The sequence below is a fragment of the Ipomoea nil genome, unplaced genomic scaffold (genome assembly GCF_001879475.1).
Source record: "Ipomoea nil cultivar Tokyo-kokei standard unplaced genomic scaffold, Asagao_1.1 scaffold1043, whole genome shotgun sequence".
NCBI classification, from domain to species: domain Eukaryota; kingdom Viridiplantae; phylum Streptophyta; class Magnoliopsida; order Solanales; family Convolvulaceae; genus Ipomoea; species Ipomoea nil.
The window spans coordinates 1,853,245-1,870,138 of record NW_017617471.1 but is presented as its reverse complement, the minus strand read 5'-3'; the positions used below and the strand labels follow the sequence as shown (position 1 = coordinate 1,870,138).

At 35.1% G+C, this 16,894-nt stretch overlaps 2 protein-coding genes across 4 annotated transcripts; one reads left to right on the top strand and one right to left on the bottom strand.

Moving 5' to 3' along the window:
• Positions 1 to 1,595: 1,595 nt before the first annotated feature.
• On the bottom strand, positions 1,596 to 2,647 carry LOC109181348 (zinc finger protein GIS-like). 2 transcript variants are annotated; one of them, XM_019331098.1, is made up of 2 exons: positions 2,231 to 2,647; positions 1,596 to 2,197 (listed from the first exon to the last, which is right to left on the bottom strand). In XM_019331098.1, exons 1-2 carry the CDS (start codon positions 2,354 to 2,356, stop codon positions 1,661 to 1,663), a joined length of 663 nt encoding a protein of 220 aa, XP_019186643.1. In that variant the 5' UTR covers positions 2,357 to 2,647; the 3' UTR covers positions 1,596 to 1,660. The 2 variants fall into 2 exon arrangements, with proteins under 2 accessions (XP_019186643.1, XP_019186642.1); XM_019331097.1 differs by having other exon boundaries at positions 1,596 to 2,646.
• A 4,309-nt stretch (positions 2,648 to 6,956) lies between these two features.
• Positions 6,957 to 14,042, top strand: LOC109182208 (uncharacterized protein C18orf8). 2 transcript variants are annotated; one of them, XM_019332313.1, is made up of 15 exons: positions 6,957 to 7,045; positions 7,194 to 7,275; positions 7,576 to 7,677; positions 7,836 to 7,928; positions 8,025 to 8,266; positions 8,410 to 8,669; positions 9,480 to 9,633; positions 10,238 to 10,347; positions 10,446 to 10,533; positions 11,239 to 11,574; positions 11,645 to 11,719; positions 12,071 to 12,618; positions 12,981 to 13,089; positions 13,177 to 13,356; positions 13,563 to 14,042. In XM_019332313.1, exons 5-15 carry the CDS (start codon positions 8,102 to 8,104, stop codon positions 13,758 to 13,760), a joined length of 2,223 nt encoding a protein of 740 aa, XP_019187858.1. In that variant the 5' UTR covers positions 6,957 to 7,045; positions 7,194 to 7,275; positions 7,576 to 7,677; positions 7,836 to 7,928; positions 8,025 to 8,101; the 3' UTR covers positions 13,761 to 14,042. The 2 variants fall into 2 exon arrangements, with proteins under 2 accessions (XP_019187858.1, XP_019187857.1); XM_019332312.1 differs by having other exon boundaries at positions 7,173 to 7,275.
• The last annotated feature ends 2,852 nt before the right edge of the window (positions 14,043 to 16,894 follow it).

Below are 16,894 nucleotides of genomic sequence, written 5' to 3'. Positions count from 1 at the left end.
TAACTCCTGTCCTTATCACTTCACCACATCATACTTATTACACTACTTGTCCACCACTCTCAGGTATGCATGTGGATCCAGATCTATCTATCCCAATTTCTTTGATGAATCATATATACAACTAATTAGCTCATCATATCTAATGTGTGTCTCTTTTAACTTAAACACGGGTCTTGGATTTGAGCCTTAAGAATGCAACTACTTCAAAACTCATAAGAAGTGATTGTTTTGCCACCCTTTGAGATTCTATCTGACACGAACATGATTAGTATAAATGTGTGAGTCTTTACTAAGATTTATGTAGTTATTGCTTATAATTGTTTACAAACGGATCGGATAAATATCAACCAAGTAAAAAAAAAAAAAAAAAAACAGCATAGTCGTCATCAGAAACAAAATGATAGAAATAGTTTTAACTTTTATATGATGGAAGCATACAATTATAGTAAAACACAGCACATGCATCGCACAGGTAGAGAGAGCTGAACCGTGGCGTATTTATATATAGTACTAGCCTGGTGCAGAGGTTTGGTCTGTTTGTCTGGACCCAAACTATATACACACGTTGGACGACACAAATCTGATCTAATCAACCTGCCGCAGGTAGTAATTATAACTGCCCATTTATACTTAATTTAGCTATCCTAATTAGTTGTGCTGCAGACACAACAAATCTCTAGCACAATCCCATGTAAGTAATCATGTCAAAAAATGTTGCACTTCAACTTCAATCTCGATAATTTCTACTTATCTGAAAGTCTTGATAAAAAGTGAAAACGGTAAGTTTTGAAATTGGCTCAACTGCCTATAAGTTTAGAAGTACTTGTTCATACACACATAAGTGTACGTCCACAATTACCCTCCTTGGCTAAGAATTGAACCCGGCCCGCACTTTATATATGGTGGTTACTGGTTAGTGCATTAGGCCAAAAGTTACAACTGGTAGTAAATTAAATATGCAACAATCCAATGACAACTACTAGCTAGCCTCGAACTAACGCTCGTCACTATACCAAAAAGCTATAGGGAGTAGTGAATGCGCAATTTTAATTTTTTAATTAAATACTTGCATAGCCGCCTGCACTATGTGTTCAATGGCGGGATGCTAATATTTATACATATTTAAAGAAAAATATTTAAAAATATACACTAATATTTATTTATATTTATACTTTTCTCACGCATTATTTCGTATCATGAGTTTCCCATTTTCCCGGCCCTTTCCTTGTTCCTTGTTTTCCCGTAATTTAGGCAAAGTTATTATTAACTCTTTTTTAGATTAGTCAATCACTTAACCACACAATACATTAGGGCTCATTGTATGTCTTAGCTCCATCATAGCTTGTAATACAAGTGAAAATAATGTTTAAAATTTGAGCCTTGTGAATGCATTGGATCATATCGGAGCAACATACGTGGAAAGAGTTTCTCCAAATAAATAATATTCTATAACATATAATAATTCAATTTTAAATTAAAGAATTATTGTGAACGATAACACGAAATGTCATATATTGTTTTCATAAGATGGACACATTTTGGCTACATTAAATATGTATATATTAACTAATAACTCTTTGATTTATGAGAAAATAACCACTTAGATTAAGATAAGAAAGAAAGTTAAAACTTAAAATTATCTCTTAACAAAAAGATGAATTTACAAGCGTAGATCTAAACTCACGTTGTGATCTTTCACGCTTGGTTTTGGCTCAAACCCGTACCGCCCGATTTGTCGCGCATTAGGGCTACTCATCGCCATCACAGACGGCGGCGCGTTAGCTAACAACGGCGGCGGATGCATTAAACGGTGGTTATGAGATGAAGAAGAATTATGTTGAACCGTCGGGAGCCGCCATAGGGGCAGTGGACTCCCATCGATCGGAGTTTGAGAGTAAGGACTAGCAGCACCGTGGGCGGCGGCGATACGGCTGCCGTAAACCCTAGCGGCAGTCGGGAAGAAAGGAGGAGTCGCCGGCGCGGGAGCGGAGTGGAGGAGGCGGTAATTCGAGACGCCGGCGCCGGCGGCGATGATCATTGCCGGGGAGTGGAAGTGGGCCCGTTTGGCGTGCTGGCGTTCGCGCTTGTGGGCGTTCTGGTGGCCGCCGAGGGCCTGAGAAGTGGGGAAGTTCCGGCAACAGTACTGGCACTCAAATCTCCGATGGCTCATTATTATTCCCCCGCCGTTATACTCATTATTATGCCCTACCGCGTCGGTCACTGCCGCCGGGTCAGCGCCGCCGAATTCTCGCCCGAAGAGCCTAATGGGCTTCTCCTTCAGCGGCGGCGGCGGACGCATAAAGGGCAGCTGAGAGAAGGAGTCGACGTTCATGAAGTCGCGAGTAGCCGTATCCATGTCGTCGTATGTAAGTAATATACCTCGTACCAGCGGTCTTATCTAGCTTGTTAATCACTAAAACAATAATTAAATAAGTTAATCTTAATTTAGTGTGTGAAGTTTGGAAGTTGAAATATAGAGAGGAAAAGGGATGAAGGAGGGGGTGAGCAAGAATGTGAATGTACAAACACATGTATGTATCTATATTGTAGCCAATATAATGGGCTATCATGGGGGGTGGGGGGTGGGGGACCGAAGCTAGAGTTACCTTATAGAATTGAATAATGGTCTTATGGGTACAATGGGGATGCATGCCGGATAATTATAATTGATATGACTACCGAGCATTGCTGGAACGGTAAGAGTTTTCACAGAAAGTGACTTAAAATTTAGGGTTATTACAATATCAGATTTTAAATCTAAATATTTAAGTTTAGGGCGCGTCGCGCGCATGGAGACTAAACGACCTTGACAATAGTAATAATAGTAATCGTTATAGTTTTAATTTACTGTATTTCTTAGCTGCCTTCAAAGCCATGAGAATCTTACAACTACAAAATACGTGCAGAATTTCACTACTCTTGATATTGATTGATAGTTTAAAATGTATGGAAAGTCACTATTTCTTCATAAAAGGAATATTATAGTATGCACCAATGAGAGAATGGATAATGTTACATTGTTTTTGGATTTTCAAGAAGGCATCCTTTTTGGATGACCCATTTATAGATGTGGATGTGAATACTACGTGGTATAGTCGCTTGTCTTTAATATTTTGATTATTTAATTACTCATAAACTATATAATGTTGAAAGAATATGAAAATTAAAGCAATCATTTCACACAAACCCTTCAACTCTTTCCCATTAAAACCATAGCTAAGAGGTATGGAGGGGACCATTAAATCATTTTCAAACTAGCTAATGGAGATATATGCATGAAAGGTGTTAGTTCAATTATATTCCACTATACTCTCAATATAGACTAATGATCCAGTGAGACAACATCTTTCCGTGAGATTATGAGACACAACATGAATGCACAAAATTTACTATAGAAATGCGCACACACTAGATTATATGCGTTCATGTTGGGCAAATTACACACTTTAGTCTTTGTGCGGGCATTCCTGTAGTAGACTGTGTACATTCATGTTGTGTCTCACAGTTTCACATAAAGATGTTGTATCATTTGATTATTTATTGTTATATTTATATGGATAGGAAAATGATAATAAATACTCTAAGAGAGTAAAACTCTCTGGGATCCACTTGTCTAAATTTTATTGGAGAAATAGAAAACAAAAGAATTAAAATTGTGATCAGAAATCAAAATATATTGCGTTAGTATAGAGTATACAATAAAGTAAAAAATGAGAGTATATGTAATATTACTCGTATAGATACGAGCGGTCAAGAAAAGCTGCTGCATATATCATAATCAAAACCCTAATTCTGAAAGAAAATATATGTATGCATGTGTAGTGCAGCAATGAGGTGAGGGAAAGCTGACTAATCTGGTTTTGCCCCGGCCCACGTTCAAAGTTTCAAGTGGCTGCAGCATGAAGAAGATGATCTGACGATGATGTGACATATGTCCCAGGTGGAGTTAATCAAAGATGTCACCTTACTAACAAACCTAATTATTTGTGTGGAAAAACAAACAAATTTTAAGGACATGGTTTTATGCTTTTGGCTTTAATTTTCTAATTGCTTAAATGCCTAATCTCTCAGATCTCTCTCTATATATGTGTATATGTATATGCAGCTTGCACGAGCAGCTCAACTGGCCATAAGAGTGAAATTTGAAAGAATGATCAAAGATTGAGTCTCATCAGCAACAGTGTGGAAATAACCTCTGGGGTTCCTACATAAATTAAACATCTTGAATTGCTAATATATAGTTGCTCCAATATATATGAACTAACAAGAAGGAAGCATATATATATATATGAACGATTCAATTCATTGAATTCCAAAGCGGAAGCGTCGGTGACATATCACTTTCCTTAGATTTAGAGAGGATTTTGATGTTCCATCATCGTACATGCATATATGTTTGTTTCTCCTGCCATGCATGCTTGTCACCGCATATGACACCTCCATCATTTCATTCTTATATATACACTTATTACAATATTACCTAACATTATCTTACTCGATATGACCTTTTAGTGATGACAATTAAATAGTAATAAGAACATTTGACTACCTTGCACATATTTTATTATATTGTGTGAGGAAGGAAACTCGCAATCATTATTCAGATGTGTGCACTAAATAAATTTCGCTCATATATAATAGTTTACAAATTACACAAGAGGGTTCATGCATATGCTGCTAGGAAGACCACGAACTCAACCAGAAAGATCTTAACAAAAATCAAACTCCTGAGTTTTTAATATGAAAATCATGTTTCATCCCCTCAGTCATCCTTTTCAGTACAACTACAAACAAAATCTTGAGTAAGGTGTTTTTTCGCTATGCAAATTGGAAATTCACACTAGCTAATAGTACTCTCCCCTTGGATCGGTAGGTCCTATTGCTTAGTTTGTAAATGTATGGACGACACAAGAAATTGCAATCAGTCATCACATCATATACTGTTCTTCTATTTATTACAAGTTATATTATTATATATGAGGAGACACAATTACATAATTTTATGATATCTTGATCAGTCATAATATTAAATCTTTTTTGAATATATCAGAAGAACAATCCAAATTAAATTGTATAAACCGTAAAAACCCACCTCAAGGATATCCTCAAACAATATGAACTTTCCCCTTCAATAGATGCACAAAATACTAATATCCCAAATGTTATATGGATGGATGGAGTCGATGACGCACATTTGGCGGTGGGACTTGCGGTACTTGTTGCCTTCAGTAGTAAGACAGCAACATTGCCTCAACTCCCATTATTATCACATATATGTGGTCCTGCCCAAAAATACCCCAACCACTTGGAGGGTAATTTGGTCCTTTTTTTGTGTGAGCTTCTTAATTAGTCGAACCTCAAATTGTATGGTTAAAGTGATCTATAGAGAAATTAATCAACGTGTATGCTAGATTCCTCACCATTATATATGCTAATAGTTACCAAGTGGCTTGTGATCCATTGGTATCCAGTTGTTCTCTAATGTGGGAGATTTAGGGTTCGAGCTTTGGTGTAGGTGTAGATTGTATATTTAGAACTAATAGGACGTTTGGTTGGAGGGGGGAATTATGTGGGAAATGATGAGAGTTGAATTATTGGGAATAAAGTGGGAATTTCCAGTGTTTGGTTGACAGGAATAGAATTATTGGGAATTTCAATTTCAATATTTGATATACATGGGAATAAGTAGTATAAAGTCAAAAATGTTCATTATTGTTGCTAGACATTAATTTTAAGTTAAAAAAAAAAGGGGTAATTTTGACTCATCACTATCTTTTTTTTTCCAGGAATTAAAGAATTTTAATTCCATGAAAATGGAGGAATTGCAATTCTATGGAATTACAATTCCCTCCAACCAAACTACGGAATTTAATGACCTTTGGAATTAGGTGAGAAGGGAATTTAAAATCCCTCCAAGCAAATGTAATAGTTTTACCTTAAACGCGCCTAGGGTGAGCTTGGTATGCTACTATTACCTTAAACGCGCCTAGGGTAAGCTTGGTATGCTGATCCATCGATATTAATAAAAACATATATAAAAATATTTTTTTTTTGAATGCTACTGGCTCTATTACATTGTAATATCTGCTCATATACTTTCTCAACCTACTGAAACACAAAGAACCAATAACGCCTCCACTGAGGCTCGAACTCATAATCTTCCAAATGGAAGTCCAACCCGGATACCATTAGACCACATAGTCCTGGTATATATATATAAAAATATTTAAATTTTAGTATTTTGAGTTTTTAAACTTTGTACTGATATTGTTTTGGATTATTTAGGCTCATTATTGACTTTAAAACTGTGCATTATATTGTTTAAACTATACAAACTATTTTCAATCCTTATACCCTACACCACGGCGCGCGTACCACTGTGCATCGCGTGCCTCCCAAAACGACGTCGTTTTGTGAGACGCAGTAGGAAGTTGCTGTAATTATGTATATTTGTTCATACAATTATGTATATTTTTTATTATGTACATTTTTTATACAAATATGTACATCCGAATCAGGAAATTTTTGTGTATTATGTTAAAAGTTTATGTTTATTATGTATTATGTTAGATTATGTGTATTATCTTTTAAAAAATAGTATGTATATTTTGTTATACAATTATGTACATTCATGTATAACATTATGTACATTTTTGAACATGAGAATTTTTTTTTAAGAGAAATTAACTGTCAAACACTGGGTAGCGAAATTAAAAAAAAAAAAAAAAATTGAAACGACGTCGTTTTGCATCTGGGCGCACAATACAACGCGTGCCGTGGTGTAGGATATAAATTGCCCTATTTATTATCCAATTATTTTAGTTTTTGAATAACCTTTTAATTAAATAAATATTGAAATTTTTTGATAGGCTGGCCCATGCTCTAAGGCAGGGCGAGTTAGCATTTTGTAGTCCGGCCCAATTGTATTATGAATGGCCCAAACAGTTCATCTAGCGTGATCAACAACCTGAAGGACCGAAGAGAGTTAGGTAGTCTCTGAGGACTGGGAGCTTCTTCGTCGATGAAAATTCTCTTCAAATCGATGGTACTTTCACACATTAACTCTTGATTTTCCTAAAATTTTGATTTATTATGTTAAAGTTGCAGTTAATTTGATCAAATACTTGCATTTAGTTGATTTCAGCACTCCGTAATTTATGTTCGTCTTTTAGGATCAGTAATTTTACTTGCAGTTATGCGATAATGAAAGACAAGAATCATAGTGCTAATACCGTCTCAGTTTTCAAGAGAATATTGACGAACTGTGCAGCTCAGGTTTGTTTTGCAGCTAACGTTCTGATTTTATAGTTAACTGGAGAAGAGGAATTTGTGGTTTATGTAATTGTGCAGAAATGCCGCTCTGATTCTATACAATTTCAGTACAATCTATAACCAAAAGTTGTTTTAATGAATAGTATGATGTGGGATAAAAAATATTCTACTTGCTAGTTTTCTTTTGATTATTTTTGTCACTTTTGATTTATGACAGCATTTTGTAGTGGATTCGTAGATGTGAAAAAAGTATAGCAGCATCTCATAGTTTTAATTTTACTTCATCTTTGATCTTTCTCCCAGGCAAAAGAGTACGGCAGTTGTGTTGCAGCAAAGGTTCCAGAAGTTGAGCGTGACATGTGCTCAAAAGAATTCCTTGCATTAAGGCACTGCATGCAGAATACGGTATGATTTCCCAATATTGGTAATCTCAAGGGAAAGTGCATGTTTTTTTTTGTTTTTTTTGTTTTTAATTGGATATTGACACATACAGTTTTGACCCACCCAGTTATTTCACAATTCCTGCGGGAAGTTGTACTTACATATTTCCTGTTGATGTACAGCTAAGAAGAAAGTCATAAACATGTATATCAATGTTGTATTGTGCATCGAGTGCAGCTGGCCCCCCGTGTTGTTGATTGAGTCAAGTGTAAAAGGTTTGATCTACTGTGCTTTTGTTAGAGTTAAACCAAATTTTGATCTCATAGTTATATGTGTAATATTCATTTTTACTTTTGTCTCTGTGGATCCAGTAGTTTAGGTGTTCTGAGTTCTGTACTTCTTCATTTAGCCAAAGTTTCCACAAAGCTTAGAGATCAGGAGCAGGAATATGGCTGCAAAAACATCTTGTCCTCACCCTCCTAGTTTTGGTGGTTCTGGTGCTCTCTCACATGTGTATATTAACTATCCTCCTTTAAGATGCAAAGTACCTGGATCTAGAGAATTATTTTACGATGATGGGACCAAACATTTAATTGCTCCTACATCTGGCCGGGTAATTTGCTTGCATAGTGATGATGGAATTTCATTTGCATATACATGTAAATTTATTGGCATTTGACATACGTGCACATGATTTTCTATGTGAACATTTGATACTATCTCTCTTCATTGGACTGAATGTGAATTTTATTGTAGGTCTTCTCATGGAAAATGTCTCCTTTTAATCCTCATGTTGCTCCCTCTTCTGAAGCAATAGGAGTAGGCCCTGTGCTGTCAATTCGATATTCTTTAGATTCGAAGCTTTTGGCTATCCAAAGATCTGCACATGAGGTTCAAATATTGCACAGAGAAACTGGGGATATTTTTAGTCAGAAGTGTAAACCCGAATCAGAAAGTATTTTGGGATTCTTTTGGACAGATTGTCCAACATGTGATATTGTCTTTGTTAAAACAAGGTATGCATCCAAAATTCTCTTCTTCGACTTTCTTTTTTCTACTTTTATGTTTTAAATTGCAAAGGAAGATGTTTAATCATTGAAGTCAAGTTGGTATACTTCAGGAAGAAGATGATTGTGGACTTGCCAATGCTAAGTAAAATAAAATGATTTATAGGTTATTAGGAAAACATGGGACAAAAGTTTCTCTTCTTATCCTCTAAATTACCCTTTCTATTCTTTCTCAGATTCTAATTTCATGTATATCGAAGGTTAATTCTGGACTTCCCAACTCTCATGGACGAGAAAACTCCAGCAGTAGCTAATTATTGAACCTTTTCAAAATAACTTCACTGATTGAGCTATTGCACATATTAACTTGTGGCAGCAAGTGATGGGAATGTAAAACATTGTTATGGTGTACTCTAAAGTCTAACCACAACAGTCCATACTCTGCAATTAATTTGTTGAATGCTTTGCCATAGGATGATACAGGTTATGAATCTTTAAAATTTACTCTCTGCATGGAATGAATCTTTATCCATGAAATGTGAACATGAACTCTTATAAGAACTAAGAAGAACATTGTCTTTTATAAGTCTGCTTCTTTATTAGTTAAAAGGAGCCTGATTACTAAATGCTAATTTAGGTTCTTCAGTTATATCCTTTGCAAACAAAATCTCATGAGACTATGAAGAAAATGCATTGATGTAGCTGGCATTAACAATATGGCATTGTCTATCCCTTCATTGCGCATGAGCTTGTTTGTGTGTTTGTGTGCGTTTCAATATTGTGGCTGTATTTAGTGTCTGAAATAAAATTTGACTGCAGTGGATTGGAATTATTCTTGTATAATTTTGAATCAAAGTCACTTACTTTGGTGGAGACAAAGAAACAGACCGTGAGCTGGTATGTCTACACACATGAGAGCAGATTAGTGCTTCTTGCTTCAGGAATGCAATGCAAGACTTTTAAGGGATATCAGGTGTTGTTTCTAGTCTTCTCTATTTGCCTTTCCAACTTTTGTTTTGTTCTCTCTCTCTGTTGGATACCATGGATGAGATACTATATCTCTTGTAAAATCAATATCAGAATTTTTGTGAAAATGTAGTGAATGATGCTAGCAAATGGAAATTAATCAGGATAGTGAATGTGCACGTTTCTGTTTTAGCATTTTCAGCCTTTCTTTAGGATGGTCTAAAGTCTAAGTTTCATTGAACCTTGTCATTTTCATCTTGATATTCTACATTATAAAGTCTTTTTGAGATTTGGCATCATGCAATTCCAACTTTGGGGCTTTAATGGGTGAGTAAAACGTGAAGTTAGAACACACCTTATATTTTTTCAACATGAGAGATGTATCTTTGAGCTTCCATAACTATAAATACTACTTCAAAGCTGAACCATTTTTTTTAGATAAGAACATTTTCAGAACTGTTCAGTGCTCACGGATAGGTAATTACATATTGTGTTACTAATATTATTATATTAATGTGTTTTCACCCTCGGTGATAGGTAATTGCCTTTGATGGCTTGATCACATGGTACCTTCTCTTCTGTATATTTAGTTTGGATTCTATTTCTTACAGTTTTCTTCCATGGGAATAATCCGCTTGCCAAGATTTGAGATGGCGATGGCAAAATCTGAGGCAAATAATGTGCCCATCCTTGCTGCTGAAGATGTGCGTGTTATCACTGTGTAAGTTGTGAATTTTTTAATGGCTTTTGAGTTTTTTTTTTTCTTTTATTTTTTTACTAAACTAAATAAGGAAATTATGATTTCCTTTGCAATCACAGTTATGGTAGGATTTACTGCCTGCAAGTGGATAGAGTAGCAATGCTGCTCCACTCATACAGGTTTTATCGGGATGCTGTGATACCACAGGTGAGTTCTTGCCAAAGCTTCAAAGTAGCATTGGTTCCAGTTATGGCATTTTTGACTTTGCTAGTTATTCCCTTATAATGGTAATTGTGTCTATTTTCCTCTCAGTAAATTAATAAAAGAGTACCAGCTTGACTTTTGTTACAATGTTTTTAAAGATTGGGAAAAAAAAGCCCAGTTGTACAGAAAGAATAAATAGAACCATAGCCAAAAACATGCTGCAGTATTAATGAAGGGCCATAGCTTAATTCCTTGAGAAGTGAAGAACACCTCTCCATCTAAACGAGAAGGCACAAATCTACTTTTCTTAAAACACTTTTGCAATATACTTTGGGAAGAAACAAAATTGTAGTAAAGCAGATTCCCATGGATGATTGTGCTTCCTATCCTTTGTCCATACTCTTTGCAAACTCCTAGAATTAGTGATTGGCACGTTACCCAGACCTTTATTTCTATTGTTGAGCCATTCCAGCAAAAGCGTAGGCAATTTCTTCAAAAGAACCCTCGCAGTTCATCACTGTCATTTTGCTTTTCTTATTTTATTCAGGTAGCTTTGTGCTAAGCTACAGAAATTATAGTACTAAAAGTTCTCTAGATGTAGCAGTAAAATGCTTTAAGAAGTTGTTGGCTTATCTTTATTGTTAGTCATAACTTGACAATACTCTCAAATCTTAAATAGTCTTTGGTAATTATACTTTGTACTATCAGGGTTCTTTCCCCATTTATTCCAACAGAATTGCTGTGAATGTGGTTGACAATGTATTGCTTGTTCATCAAATGGATGCAAAAGTAGTCATCATATATGATTTATTTGTGGATTCTCATGCACCGGTTTCTTCACCTCTTCCTCTATTGATGAGAGGTTTGTCAAAAAGTAATGATGCAACCTCTCAGTCCATGTGCCAAAAGAGTGAAGCGTCAGAGGAAAAAGAGTTGAGCAATGCTGAAAAAATCATGTATGGAGATGACTGGACTTTTCTTGTTCCTGATTTTATATGTGATACTGGTAATGGGTTGTCATGGAAAGTCTACTTAGATCTAGAGGTAAGTTTTCATTGCCTTACACATTGTGTTGTGACCTACTATTGCTATCTTACAATGTTGATATTGCCAGGCCATTTCTGCCAGCAGCTCTGAAGTGCAACTAGTCCTTGAATTTTTACAGAGAAGGAAATTGGAAGCAAATAAGGTAGACTGATAGAATGTTTACATTCACTCTTTTAAACCTGCCAATAAGGTAGACTGATAGAATCTTTACATTCACTCTTTTAAACCAGCCAAGTTATTCTGGTCTGATTGATAACCAAGCATTTTCTACTGGTCTGTTATCCCCATCAACCAGTTGTCCTATGGCCAGCCTAACTAGGTTTTTCAAGTATAAATGTGGCATATGAAATCTCACTTTTATGGGAGTGACCTGTGCATATGCATGGCTTTAATCCTCTTGTATGGGCAAGAATTATTCCTAATTTCCTACAGCTATATAAAACTTTTTATTCCCCTAATATTACTGTCTTTCATTTGCCATGTGTAATTTCAGGCTAAACAGCTGTGTCTATCAATTGCACGCACCATTATTCTTGAACGACGACCTGTACCAGTGGTTGCTAGAGCAATAGATGTTTTAGTTACCTCTTACATGTCCTCACTAAAAACTGGTAATTATCACAAGGGAACTAAAGCAGAGAAAGCTTCAACTTCTGGTGGTTCTAACACAAAGACAGCTGTTGAGGATAAAATGAAAACAGCAAAAGATGAAAGCACAAGTTCCATGCAGCAAAAGATGAAAGCTTCACCTTCTGGCTCTGAGGATAATGTTAGCTATGGAACACAAAGAAGTGAATTTCAAGATTTTGATTCTTCAACTTTGGTGGGGCCTGAAGTGCATTCATCAGCTGCACAGTCTCAAATTGTTGGAACATGTAGCACCCCATTAAATGCTAATGTCCCTGAGCAACAAGAATCTCGATTGACTTCAGCCGCAATTTCATTAGATGATCTATATAATTTTGTGTTTGCCCCTGTTGAGGAAGAGATGGCAGGAGATGCTTCGTACTTGGTTGCAATCATCATTGAAGTCCTTCGCAGGTATTTTGCTCTTGTTCAGGAATCTCCAAATGCACTATTCTCTAATAAAGTGGCTGCCCTTCTTCTGTTAAAGAATTAACACATCCATGGTTAAGCTGAAATATCTTTGAGGTAGTAATGTTTGTGACCCAGTTTCTTATGCAACCAAAATAAGAGAATGTTAACCATTTAATCTTCTAATTGTCTCTGATAGAAAGTATTGCCTTCTGGTTATTTAAATATCATAAGTGGAAACAAACTGGTTTTCTCTTTTCTCAAATTCTAGGGCATGTTAAACATTTGTCTGTTTCTCAATTTTGTCAGTTGAAGTTGTATATATATATTTTTGGCTAATAGTGTTTTCTTCATTTTCATTGTTCCAGTGCTAATTCTGAAAAGCTAAAAGTACCTCTAAATATATATTGTTTGATGATACAATTGCTGGCACGGAATGAACGCTATGCAGAAATTGGATTATTCATCATGAATAAGGTAACCGTACCTCCCTAAACCCAATACATGTTCAAAGTGTTAAATTCATCTTGTATCTAGTTGCAAAGCTGATTTAATTTATTGCAGATCATTGAGCCCTCAAAGGAAGTTGCAAGGCAATTATTAGAATCAGGTCGACAGAATTTCCAAACAAGGAAATTGGGCCTAGATATGCTTAGGGAGCTCCAACTACACGAGGATTATGTCTTGCAACGTGTGCAAGATGGAAACTATCTTGATGCCTTGCAGTATGCACGGAAAAAGAAGGTAATAGTTCCCCATGAGCAATTAGAGATTCAAAAACCTTACATTTTATATTGTTGCAAATTGCATGAACTTGAAAGCCCATCAAAGTGGCTTTCAATAATAACGCCACACGAGCTTCTGATGGTATACATATTGCTTGTGGTAGCCATGTTTTGATGCTACCGATAATTGGTTAAAAGTTGGCTAACTTTATGGTTGATTTTCAGGTGAGTACTGTGCGCCCTTCATTATTTCTAGAAGCTGCCTGTGCTTCTAATAATTCACAACACCTAGCTGCTGTGCTGAGATTTTTCTCTGACTTCATTCCAAACTTCAAGAGCACACCTGACCACCAAACATACACTCATGTTCTCGCTAATATGAATGCATCAATCACTAATCATGGGAGTCGGCTTTTGGCATAAATACCCCCATCTCATCTTCCTCACACTGCATTTCACCAGAGTAAGTATGAACATGTAAGAAGTGTGCCAACTTTTCTGTTACTATGATGTGATCATGTATTCATGCATCGTTGCATGTGCACAGTCTGATTCTAGTATTTTTGTCTTTTAGAGGGTTTTGGTAGAAGGGTTAATAATTAGACTTGTACAATTTTGGAGGTACTCCCTGAATAAAGCCATCACATTCTGTGGTTACTTCCTGTATTTGTTTCAGTGTTTTTCTTTGTTCGTTTAGTTTTGCTATACATTGGTCCCATCACTGCTAGCAGAACCTCAGAATTAGTCCCATCACTAGTAGACCTATCTTTAACATGAATAGATTGACTTGTTTTTTCTGTGAGCTTTTTGTCATCATAAAACTGTGTTTTGTGATAGAAACACAGATTCCCTCTATTCTAAGAATTGTTAGATGCGACAACAACCCTAATCAAGTTGGTCTGACTATTGGTAACCCCCAAGTTACAAGTTCAACTCCCAGTGAGACGGTCTATTGACCTTATTAATTTGAGCCGGTCAATTATGGGTAATCTAGACTGGTTTACTTCCTTGTGATCCTTTGTTGGTTTGGGTCACAAGGCAGAGTTTATCCAGTGCACATTCTTGGGTAGTAACGTTAGGTTTTCCGCCTCACCAAAAAAAATAAAAAGAAAGAATTGTTGGATTTTCTCGCGATTAAGCATTATTACTAGTGTGTTGAGTGGAGTTGTGGGGCATTGGAAGCTGACAATTTTCATATTCTTTTCAGCCTTTAGGACCCATGGTTATGCTGTCCAAAACGTACTCTTCTTCCACTGATATATGGAATGTCTTTTTAACACGTTTGGTTCGAATCCCAAATCTGAGGGATTGGAAGCTGAAACAGGAATATATCAAGTTAGCAGCCTCACTTTTATTTTTAGCATGAGAATTGAATATTAGAATAACAACAATCTCATCTTCAGATTTGAAGATTAATAAAAATTATTCATCTCAAAGTAAATGATATGGACAGGCTGCTCACTTTTCATTCCAAATTGGAGAGTGTGGTACTCTTGGCTAATTTATATCCTAGATTAGGATTTATATAGCATTATGGACCATGGATCGAAACGACGAGGTATATAATTCATACTCGTAAGATACAAAATTTCATAACACAAGAAATAAAAAATCACAACACAAAATACATACACATGTTATATATTTATTTATTTTTCAAATCTGATTTAGGTATATAATTTGAGTTCATGCACAGAATTTCACAACACAAGACACAAAAATTCATAACATAAAACACAATTACTAATTTATTTCAAGTATAAAATTCATACTCTTAGACACATAATTTCATAATACAATACACAAAAACCAACATAAGATATATACACATGCACCAAAATCCACAATGCTGTGAACCTTGGTCCAGTATAAAGATTGGTACTCCTGACCTTGATGTAGTCCTTCGTTTGTTGTAACCTTTAAAAAGTAGGTTCGAAATCATGTTGTTCAAATTAGAGGAGAAATGAAAAAAAAAAAAAGAAAAAAAAAAAAAAGAAAAAAAGAAAGAATGATCAATACGCCCAGTAAGCGCAGTATTTATTTATTTATTTTTTCATGTGAAATCTACAAAAAACATATCTACATGAACATCTTTTCTCTTCTCTCTTCACTATACACTAAAGAACCTGACAAAAACTCAACAAAATGACTACTGTAGTTGCTTTTAAAGAAGAGAACTTTCCACCCTTGTTAGTGAAACATAAACTCACATTGGTACAAATTGAACTCATGGGTCTTAGATAGATGGTGCGGGTTGAATTTCTTCCAACTTAACTAGAGGTCTCGAGTTTCATATAGCTATTTTAAAACTCATGAGAATAAATTTTCAAGATTCTAAAAAATGGTATCTCAAACTAGTTTGGTTGGTATGAGTGATCGTGCACTCTCAACCTCTCGAGTTCAAGACTCCCTTTTATATAGATAAATCAATATGCCTAACAATTTGTCCTTTAATTGGAGAAAAAAAAAAAAAATGGTACCTCTATTTTTATCTTATTTTTGGACCATGGGGGGTTACCATAAAATTTCATAATTACATTAGCCATCTAGCTAGCCAAAATATTCTTCTAAATATGACAAGGGCTCTACCCCTAAAACTTATCAACAGTACTATTAAGTCCATCAATATAGTAGCACTCTACCCCCTAAAATCAAAGCTTTTATCTTATTCCATTTATTCTTTTGTTTCACAGAAACATCATATGATGAAGGTAGACATATTATTTGTACTTTTGTTGTATTCTTGTGATGCAACTTTTGTTGTTATTCTTTCTGGTTCTTTGATTTTTTTATTAGTCTTGTTCCGACACTGCATTTCATTACTATAACCTAATTTTGTACTCTTCCCCATGTAACTAGAATCTCACCCACTCCTTTTCTTTATCCCATTTCTTTAATATACTTTTATTTACTAAATTAATTAAATAAAATCTTAGTGTGCTGTATTCTGTATGTATATATCAAATTGGAAGTTATGTATGTATGTATGTATGTATATGCACTCATTATCTCATTACCCTCAAGACTATTATTTATACATGCATGGTACACATATATACATACACATACTAGTTAGGTATGTCTGTGAGTGTGTGGCTAAGAGGCTAACATTTTATATCCACGTAAGTGCATAACAACATTGTACGATACATCACGTAAATTTAGATATTTACAAGTATTAAAAAAATTCAATTTCACTAACTTAAATGTTCATTATTATTTGAAATGTGACACATACATTAATACAACATTGTACGATACATCACGTAAATTTAGATATTTACAAGTATTAAAAAATTCAATCTCACTAACTTAAATGTTCATTATTATTTGAAATGTGACACATACATTAAGTATACTAAATATTCACATTGTATTTGACAAGTGTAAAACTATTTATATCTCATTTCTTTCACTTTCAGATGTAGATCCTTCTAGTATATCAACTTATTTAATTTGCAATTTATTACGGAATAATATTTTTTTTTTCAACACATTGATGCAAAACCATGTTTAATTTGAAAACTTGCAAAATTTGAAAGCTTACAAACACTATT